General features: G+C 47.5%; 1 protein-coding gene across 48 annotated transcripts in view; it reads left to right on the top strand.

The window, feature by feature from the left end:
• Positions 1 to 3,108: 3,108 nt before the first annotated feature.
• Celf4 (CUGBP Elav-like family member 4) overlaps positions 3,109 to 10,473 on the top strand; it is a 277,295-nt gene continuing 269,930 nt past the window's right edge. For 31 of the 48 annotated variants that reach the window (XR_003835449.1, XR_003835443.1, XR_003835447.1 and 28 more), the window contains exon 1: positions 3,109 to 3,895. Coding sequence is in view for 40 of the 48 variants with exons in the window: in XM_029471950.1 (XP_029327810.1) it covers positions 3,610 to 3,895 (286 nt within the window). In the remaining 8 variants the exon portion in view is untranslated. The remainder of the gene's footprint in view (positions 3,896 to 10,473) is intronic. The other 17 variants (XM_029471953.1, XM_029471926.1, XM_029471934.1 and 14 more) reach the window with 1 other exon arrangement.

The raw sequence follows: 10,473 nt of genomic DNA, 5'->3' as shown, positions 1-10,473 counted from the left end.
AAGCCTACGAGTGCAGCTTGGCACCTTTAAAACAGTAGCGCTTTGCCAGAAGCATCTTCAACTTCCATTTTCACATGAAGGGACCTGGCATCCGGGATGTTTCTAAGGACCTTATCGTAACTCCCTAGACACCTGTCAGAGAGGCAATGGATAGTAGATGCCCTCCTCTTCCAAGAGCTAAGCCCAAATCCAAACAGTATCACTATCACTGGGTGGGCTGCGGAGGAGGGCAGAAGCTCACCTAAGTAGGAAGTCATTCTTTCCAGCCTTGGGTAAACGCATTAAGAGACAGGACACGGAGGGTCAGTCCTAAAGGAAGCATGAGAGGTAGCAGGTGAATCTGAAATATCCAGGTGACCCCTTTCATTAACACCCCTAAATATTTCATTCACTCCTGCCAAGACACTACTACTCTGACTTGCATAGTGGTTAATAATAATAATAATAACAGCATGAATAACAACATGTGTGATGTGAATGATTTCCTTGGACCTGGGGTGGTGTTAGGAAGAAGATGGTGACTGCTCTGGGGTCCTCCTCTGAGCAGTTCCTTCCTTCTCCTCAGCTGGCTCCTTTCACTTCCCAGCTTCATATACCCAAGGCTTTGCTTTGACAGGATGGGAGGCAGGCAGAGAGAAAGGACCTCAAGTAGAAATTATTTTCATTAACTCTCCTGTTATGGAAGAACATATTGTCCACTCCACAATGAGATCCTGAGATCCAAGCACAGCAAGATGCTGTTGGGTGGTGAATATGAATAATCCTTATCTTCTACACATGTGTCCTGGGATATCCTGATCAGGAGAGAGACTGAGAGAGAGAGAGAGAGAGAGAGAGAGAGAGAGAGAGAGAGAGAGAGAGAGAGAGAGAGAGATACAAACAGCACACAGTACTAATAAGACATTTGTGCACACCTGTCACACAGTCACACACTAACACTTCAGCTTGCTTACCAGAGACATCCTCACATTATTATAGCATCTCAGAGGCACACAAAACACACAAGCACAAACCTCCTCTGCAGATGAGGGTCTTCTCCACTTCACCAACTTCAGCGATTCTTAGACCAGTCTCTAAGAGGAGATACTAGACACCTAGGAAACTCACACACAGCTTCAAAAAGCAAAGACAGGACATTTTTTTTTTTTAATGAACAAAGCACTGCTCTTCTCAGAATTGTTCTTGCTGTTGGGTTCAGGACCCCATCCTCAGAAGGGTGTGTCTGGAGTCAGTTTTGTGCCTGGAACTGTCAACCATAGGGCTGAGAATATCTGGGCCCTCTGACCAAATCTGCCTCTGGAGTGTACAGCCTTCTGGTAGTAGCAAATGCTTGCCTGTTTTTGGGGGGGGGGGGTTGATTTTGTTTTTGTTTTTTGTTTTTCTCAGACTGTTAGGGTAGCGCTTCTTTAAATTAAAATTTAAACACAACGTCTAGTAATGTAATTCAGGGTTATGAACAGAAAACCCTGAAAACTGAAAAGTGGCCAGGGGAGGCCTGGGGCGGGGGAGGGGGGAGTGCGAGGGGGTGCGGGGGCGGGGTGGGGGGAATAGCCTAGCAGCTCCGCCTGCTGTCCCAGCTTCGGGCTCTGCAGCCTAAGGGAGTATGGCGCGTTATTTTAATTGGCCGGGTTTCTGAAGCCTAGAAAAGCAAACGTTGGAGAGGATGGGGGTGCAGGTAAACACGCTGAGAATGAAAATCGGCTGCCCTAGCCAAGTTCACTACCACTATTCGCCCCCAGGGGCGGGACAGCTCTTGCGCCTGCCACTCCCTCGCGCGCGCAGCTGAGGCTCCAGCCCCGCGGGCCGGGCTGGAGTTCCGCGCTGAGCGATCGGGGCAGCCAGACCCGGCGCTCAAGACTCCAGCTTCGCACCTCTGGATCCGGTAGTGCGGGGCAGAACAAGCCGCGCCAGTCTACCGCCGGCGGCAGCTGGGTTAGCGAATGGGAGGGGGGGGGTGCTTCATCTCCTTGACAGTGAATTAAGAAAAGAAATTTCCAATTTGCTACAGTTAACAAAACGAGGGCAAAAACCAAGCCGCTCCGCCAAGCTGGCTCTCCCGCCACCGCGCCCAGAGCTTTCCTCCGCAGCCGCCGCCCGAGCCGGCCGAGGGCGGCCCCCCACCTGGCTCCTACCTTCCTCCCTCCAGCCACCGGCTGCACTGGCTGCCGCTCTCCGGACGGGAAAAGTCGTCCGGGACTCAAACATTCCCTCCCACCTTCTCAGAGGGCTGGGACGGAGAACCGAGCCGAATTCTATTCCCTGAGACTCTGACGCAGCCTGGGCTGCTCTCCTAGCCCCGTGCTCTCAGGTGGATCCGGTGTCTGTGGATGCAGAATAGGAAGGAGAAATTTGTGGTCTGCCCTGGCAGGTTGGGAATTAGAAAAGGAGAAAGGGGGCGAGATACAGAAAGAGCGCGCGCTAGAGCTCCTGACTATAGATCCATCCACATAATATACATTTATGTAGCTTTTTCTTTCTCTCGACAGTGATCAATGGACACTCAGCTATCTGGGCGGACTCCCTCCAAGCCGGTTGGCTTTTTCTAGTCTAAATAAATAAATAAATGGAGCCAGATGGGAGAGAAAAGCGCCCATTCCACCTCCACCGCCGCCTGCGCCGCCGCCCCGCCCGCCCTCCCTGCCTTCGCTTAGCCCGCCTGTCGCCCTAACAGAGCGCAGCTAAGTGGATAACGCCCCCCTACCTGCCCACACGAAAATGAAAATCAATGCTTTGAAAATACAAAAGGTTGCACCTGCTGCTATTACAAAAAAAAGTAATAATAATAATAACCCCAAAAAGGCAAAAAGAAGAGACCGAGAGCCACGGTAGCTAACAGGCACCCGCTGCCCGCGGCTGCGGGACCCGGAATCTCAGCGCCTCCCAAAGAGCCATGCGCCTGGCGCTATTTATAGCCGGGGGACGTCTCGGACTGTACCACTACTGCTCCGCGGGGCCGCCGACGGGGGAGGCGCGAGGCCGGCGCCGCCCCGGCCTCCCTGCCCCCGGCCGCCGCCCGCCGCCGTGCGCCCCCCAGCGCGCCCACTCCCTGGCCCCCGCGCTCCCCTCCTCCTACCGCGCGCCCTCGCCGCCCCCACCCCTGGTCTGGCAGGGAACTTGAACTGGTCCAGCCTGTTTAAACCGAAAGGACAGAGATCCTGTCTGTTCAATGTAAAAAAAAAAATAGAAGAAAAAAATCACATCAGACCGAGAGAGAGAGAGAGAGAGAGAGAGAGAGAGAGAGAGAGANAGAGAGAGAGAGAGAGAGAGAGAGAGAGAGAGAGAGAGAGAGAAGAGAGAGAGAGAAGAGAGAGAGAAGAGAGAAATAGAACGAGAGCCCAGAGCAGAGCAAGGTGTAGGAAACCAAAGGGGAGAGAACCCGAGTGTGTGCGTGTGTGTATGAGTGTGTGTGAGTGTGTGTGTGTGTGCGTGTGTGAGTGTGAGTGTGTGTGTGAGTGTGTGTGAGAGTGTGTGTGCGTGTGTGTGTGTGTGTGTGTGTGTGTGAGAGTGTGTGTGTGTGTGTGCGTGTGCGTGTGTGAGCGCGAGCGAGCGAGTGAGGGAGAGGAGCGAGAGAGTGCGAGCGAGAAAGAATAAAAGGAAAGATTTTTCTCTATGTATATAAAGATGGCCACGTTAGCAAACGGACAGGCTGACAACGCGAGCCTCAGTACCAACGGGCTAGGCAGCAGCCCGGGCAGCGCCGGGCATATGAACGGATTAAGCCACAGCCCGGGGAACCCGTCGACCATTCCCATGAAGGACCACGATGCCATCAAGCTGTTCATTGGGCAGATCCCCCGAAACCTGGATGAGAAGGACCTCAAGCCCCTCTTCGAGGAGTTCGGCAAGATCTACGAGCTTACGGTTCTGAAGGACAGGTTCACAGGCATGCACAAAGGTGAGAGCACCTTTCCCTCTCAACTTTGCCGGGGAGCAGGAGCGGGCGGGCAGCAGACTGGCCGGCCGGCGACTGACAAGAGAGAGACGGGGCGAAAGCGAGCCGCGGGCGGGCGCCGAGGAGGGAGGCGCTCCGGCAGAGAGACCGAGCTGGGATGTGTGGGGAGATGTTCGCCGGGACAAGGCTGGGTTTGAGGCGAACAGCCGATGGAAGCGGTGCCGTAGAGAGGGCAACAGAGATAGGAGATGGGAAGAAAGAATGGATGAGGGTAGCAAACAGGGCTGTGGGTTTTGGATCCAGAGACTTGAAAGATTGGGATGGGGACAGCTGCTCCCGGGTAGCCCAAAAAAACTGAGCGGACTGGCGGGCGCTCAGCTTGCCCGGGATCTGGGGTGCTGTCCGTCGCCGTGGTGCTGAAAACGCTACAGGAATTGCTCTCTTCTGCATGGGCCAGAAGAGCAGAGTGCAGCCGTCTTAAAAGGGAGAGGGGTAACAAATTCAAAGAGATATTTTTATTTTGCTATTAATTTAACAGTAAACTCTCCCTAGCGAGATGTGTGCCTCAGTAGTCTGGTTGTCTTGTGACTGGTGAGAAGGTACTGGTTTCAATATTTGGAAGGATTGATAAAAACCAAGGCAAGAATTAGCAGGGAAAGAGCCGTCCCCTGGGTGGAGTGAGGGGGTCTAGAAAATCTGAACAATCCCCTTCCCCAGTGAGACTGGGATTTGGGAAATAATATTATGCATTCAAGAGGTGCATTTTGAAAGGTAAGCCTTAATTTATCACAAACTCACCATACTGTGAGCTTTATAGTACATTATTTCTCCCTAGAAGCAATCATAGTTAGTAAGTGCCTGTGGAAGGTGGGGACTGAATAATCAAAGAATTAAAATCTAACAACTTTTAGGAAAGTGGTCATGAGATTGTCTGCAGCCTGCCTGTTTTCTCCCTGTTTTATTATCTTTAAGGCAGAGCCCCAAATGAGTTCAGTTGTAGAATGTGTGTGGGTGTCTTGTGGGTGATGAAATTAGCCCAGTGCTCTGCTCCCTAACAGTAATGTATAGGATGTGCACCAGGGATTAATCGGTGTTGGAGTTGTGTGGGCAAGTTAAATGCTTTCTGAGAGAGATTGATGGCCAGGCAGGGAAGGAGTACGGAGCTAAGGAAGTTGTAGGGATGTATGGACGTTCCATTTTTAATAAACAGTAGTGTGGAGAGCCACCAAAGATACGGTGTTCGAGCTGGTGATTCTGCAGATGAAAACACACACATATCCACCTCCACACAGACAGCAGCCTCATCTTTGGCCACAAATGGGCTATGAACATAGCTGATCCTCCTGCACATTAGGTGCAGAGCACAGAGCTGAGGGGCTCTCTAAGCAGCTGAGGGTTTTCACTACCACAGCCACCCTCAGTCTCCAGCCCTCCTACCAGGCGAATACTAAACAGAGCTCCAAAGTCTTTCTAGTTGGAGTCCCAGAGAGCAGTTTTTATTGGCTTTAGCATCTTCCAGCTTGCATGCTGAGGAGTAAATCTTAAAGTTAATGACATGTTGAGTAGCACAAAGAACCCAGCAGAATGGAAATATACTAGATTTGTTGGTGTGGGGAGGGGGGACTGTCATGGAGAGAGAGAGAGAGAGAGAGAGAGAGAGAGAGAGAGAGAGAGAGAGCAACCTTTATCCAATATGGAGAAAATGTCTTTTCAGAAGAGAGATTGGAAGGGGGAGGGGGAGGCAAGCTTCAAAATAATATTTGGAAAAAGAAATACTTTCTTTTCCCTCCCTCTGGAATCAACCATGTCTTTGTAGTTTTTCCCTTTCCAATCAGGCTCCCTGGAAGCTAATCAAGGTTTGTATCAAACCTTTGTCATTCTAATAGGTCCTCAGTCTTAAAAATAGTAATGATAGAATTTTAACAGCACAGAGGAGGGAGGCTGTCCATCATCACAATCAGTTCCTGTAGTAATTTAATATTTCAAAGTTTAAAAAAAAAAAAACAGAACCCACTAGAGGCAAAAGACAGTTGTGTGGAGCTGGGTGTTCTATGGGCTCCAGATTGGAGCAGTATATTGCTCCTCTATTTCTAGTGCAGATAAACTTTAATACAGTCCCATGTTTTCTCCTCAGCAATCCCTTGCTGAGGCCAATACTTTGCTTCTAGTGTAATTTGAACTCTCTTATAGTAAAGCATTTTATCATTTGCATAAGGTTTAGCACAGACACACACACACACGTATATATAATGTACCTGTTTATACAAGATTCCTAGGACAGGCAAAACTTTATTTTCTAAATAATTCTTACAAACTGGCTCAGTCTGTGACAGACAGGACCGGTGGCTCTGACATACTGAGTGTCTCACTGTTGTCCCTTGCCTTTCATAATTTGGGCATATATTTTCCTTATTAAAGGTCTTGCTTCTCTGTCCTTCTGATTTTTAGATTAGGGGTTGGGCCCCCATGTCCCTGATAGTATTGAGAAGCTGCTGGAGAGCTCCGTGAATCCACGCATTTCTGAGGGCTGTTTTATTCAGCCCTAGTAGAGTTTGAACTCCTACTTCAATGATGCAGTCTGATTTATTAGCTAATCCTGATAAAAATAAGCCTCTGGCCACCTTAAAAAAATTACTTGCCTGCCATTGGTGATTAATTACTCTTAAGTGAAAAAGCATGATGAGGCTTGAAGGATGAAAGCTGCTTTTGGCTTCTGCATCTTCCCAATTTCTAAACTGACAGTGTAAAGCTAAGGATAGAGCCATGCCTTTGTTAAGCCTGGTTTCAGGGCATATTTGTGGTCCTTGCTCCCCCTTTCCTGAGTGTTTAACTTCTAATGAATCGTGATGGGATATAATTGAGAGACCTAACAAGACACTGACCTTCATTGTGGGTTGCGTGTGTTCAGGGTTGGTTCTTAAAAATCGGTAAAAAATAAATGATATTCGTGAGGTTTCAGGTGGGTATCCATTTCTTGGCCACTTGCCATTTCAGGTAACTAAAAAAGGGAGGAGCTCCAAGGGTTAATGGAATACCTGCCATGCGTACAGTGCACCTTAAAAGGCAATTACTCCAGTCAAATTGGGAGTCCATGAAGGAGGGAGTGGGTGGGTGTTGTGGATCATCCCAACCCCCATATCCAGAAAAGGCTGTTGGATTGGCAAACAGCAAATTGCAGCTGTGGAGTGGAATAATTACTGTAAAGGTAAATTTGCCCCCTAGAGACCAGCAAGCAATTGGTGGGAAGGGGATCTGTGTGGTAGGCAGAGAGAGAGAGAGAGAGAGAGAGAGAGAGAGAGAGAGAGAGAGAGAGAGAGAAAGGACCAAATCAAAATTCAAAGAAACAATACGCACAGAAGAAAGCTCACTGTAATGCAAACTCCCGCTAACTGGAAGCTTCTCTTCTCCCCAATTCAAAGCACTTTTGGAAAGATTGTTTTTACAGGCTCCAAAGAGAAAGACATTGTAGTATTGATCAAACAAGAGAGAGGCCAATTCCCGGGATAGCAGCAGAAATGAGCTGAGGGCCAATTTCACCCTGTTTTGTAGAATTTTTCTTCCCTGGAAAAAGGGAACAGGTCACCCACTTTCTCATCTTTCTTTCACTTCTCTTCTATTCTTTTTGTTTCATAGTGAAGAGAGATAGTGACTGAAGGTACATAAATACACATGCATATCCAAGCTTGTGTGCACATGTGTACACATGTGCATTTGCATGCACATACACACACATCACTGCATCACACACGGATAAGCCAGAAATCCATTCACAACTTTGGTCCTGTCTAGCAAGATAGGAGGCAGCAAAGACTGAGTTACTGGGATGCATAAAGACTAGTGCTCTCTGGATAGCCATATTATAATGCATTATCTTTGAAGTCATTTAAGTCCAATTTAAGTGGTATTTAGTACAATATTTATGAATTAATGTAATCTAAACATAGGGTTGTCCCCAAAGGTTTAAACTGCCTTTACCACTGATGTGTGCTTGTTCTGAGAGCCTGCAATACATTTTAATCTAAACAGCCAAGTCCCCAGAAGAGTCCCTCTTATTACCTGGTCAGAACAGCTCTGTACCTGAGCTGCTACTATGCTTTGAGATTTTTACCTACTGCATGATCAAGAATCTACTCTAGTGACAGACTGGCTTAGGGCAGGGGCTTCAAACCTCAGAACTACTGCTGTGGGAGCACCAGCTTACCGTACTATCGCACACCATGAAGAAGGGTGGGGACTGAGTAACAGAACCTCCTGTGGATTGTCTCCAAGAAGGGCATCATTTTAATATCTCTTCAACATCAGTTGCACAACCTCTTATTTTATCTGTACCTAGGTAAGAAACACCTGAAGCCCCTTGTTTGTTATGTAAGTGGGAGGAAGAAATGGAGGATATGGTTATGTTTTGTTAATCTGTAACTATCTTCACAAAATTACATTTTATATTCTCATTTAAAGACACAAGCATTTTTCAGAACATCAAATTTCCACCTCTTGATTTTAGCCAAAATGGCTTTTTTTTATTGCTGTGCTTATAGGTGAATTAAAACTGTAAGGCACTATCTAGTTTCCATTTTCAAAATGAGTCTAAAACAGAAAAACTGAGTATCAGCATGTGTGTGTGTCAGCCCAGTGAAGGTGGACTTTTTAAAATTACTTTGAAAAATAAAAAGTCAGTTTTGTCCAGAGAAAAAGGCTAGCTGGGTGACTTGTTACACACCCACAACTGCTCAAAGAAAGCTTTACTTTGTCGGGGAGAGGAAAAATGAGGTGTCCCGAATAAGAAAACAAGAAAGTACTCTAAAATTTTCACCAAAAAAAGGAAAAAAAAAGAAAAAAGATGAGCAGTAGCAATGATTTAGAGCCCAATGGAAGCCAGAGCAACATTAACCATTTAATGCTTCCAGATTCCAGATGTCACTGAGTCTTCTTTAAAGGCAAAGAAAAAGTAGGGGAATAATTGGTTTATTTAAGAGACTGGTAGTTATTTATTCTTTGAAAATAGTTGTATTTATCTTTAAAATGGATGCTCTGCAAACCAGCTTACAGGCAAATTAGCATGCCCATGTGCACAAATGTCCATCTATGTACAAAATGCTTAACTGCATTCCACATATATGAAGAGAGGGGCTGGCCTAGATTTCATTGCAATTCATCAGAGAGGTGCTAACATAATGCACCCAGCCCAGTCTGTAATGGTAACTCCAGGATGGACTGAAAGAATCCCCTTGACGTTCCCTTCACCCCTTCCACTGCCTCCTCCAGTGGACCTGGGTTTGTGGCTTCTCAAACACAAAACAAAAGGAAAACCAAGGCTTTTCTTGTATGAAGTAATGGCTTGAAACCAACTAGAAAGTACATACTGGGGTTACAACTCCATAAGCAGACATTGAGAAGTTCTCAGGTTTTTTGTTTGCTCGTTCGTTCGTTCGTTCGTTCGTTTGTCTAAGAGCTGGGTTGCAGGGACATTTCTGAGACCAGATCACCATTACTGTGATTAGTATCACTGCCCTCATTGTTCTAGGTGATAAACCAGGATAAGAGAGAATATCTGAGAAAACAGCCAAGACCTACCTCAGAGTTAAGCAAAGAACTGACTCCAACTCTGCCTAAGACAGACTTAAGGAAAACACTACAGAGCGCACAACTTCCATGTCCCTGGAAGAGGGATAGTTTCCCATTTGACCGAGTGATCTTACCTGAGAAAGGCTTGGAGTGGTGTGGGTGTATAAGAGAGGAAGAGAGACACAGTGAGTGGGACCTGACACTGCAGGCAGAAATTTTAAAAAGCAACACTACAGAGTCCAACTGCCAGCTGGAATCTGGGTGTGCTGTGGGACAGTGGTTGAGAGCAAAGTGGCTTTTGAGCTTGGGAGGGAATCCCACGTGACATGCACAGAGAAGAACCAGACAGAGGGTGTGAACGCCAGTATGCTTGTGAGTACCCGAGGGTGAGGTGCAGGAAGATGCCGTGACCTGTGTGGGTGCTGTACACACACGTATGCAAAGGCAAGAGAGGGCAGGGACAGGCAGCACAGAGATAATATGAAGGGAACTACACCAGGAGTAATAGAGAAAGAGAACAATCTAGAAAGAAGGGCTGCCCTCGTTTTATACACACCTTTCCCCTCAGAACTTGTGGCTTTGGCTTGTCAGTGCCCAGGCTGCAGTGTGGAGGTGTGCTTATTTTTATTTGGCTAGTTTTTCCACCCAGAAGTCCAGGTTTGGAAGAGAATCCCAGCATCATCCCCCACCCATCACTCTTTGAAGTCTGGCCTGCTTCTCCTCACCCATTGACTCATTTTAGAAATGACCTTCAGTCAGGAATCTGAGAAGGCCGCCAGAGAGCCCAGCTCTCTGCAGGACTGAGTCTCCCCACCCACTGCTTTCCAACCCCACACACTGCCCCTGGCATCCCAGCTGACTCTCTTGTCATTCTCTCTCTCTCTCTCTCTCTCTCTCTCTCTCTCTCTCTCTCTCTCTCTCTCTTTAGATATTTTCTTTATTTACATTTCAAATGCTATCCTGAAAGTTCCTTGTACCCTTCCCCCACCCTGCTCCCCTATACACCCACACCTACTTCG

The sequence above is a fragment of the Mus caroli genome, chromosome 18 (genome assembly GCF_900094665.2).
Source record: "Mus caroli chromosome 18, CAROLI_EIJ_v1.1, whole genome shotgun sequence".
Taxonomy (NCBI): domain Eukaryota; kingdom Metazoa; phylum Chordata; class Mammalia; order Rodentia; family Muridae; genus Mus; species Mus caroli.
The sequence above is the reverse complement of the archived record's forward strand: the minus strand, read 5'-3'. Positions and strand labels throughout refer to the sequence as shown.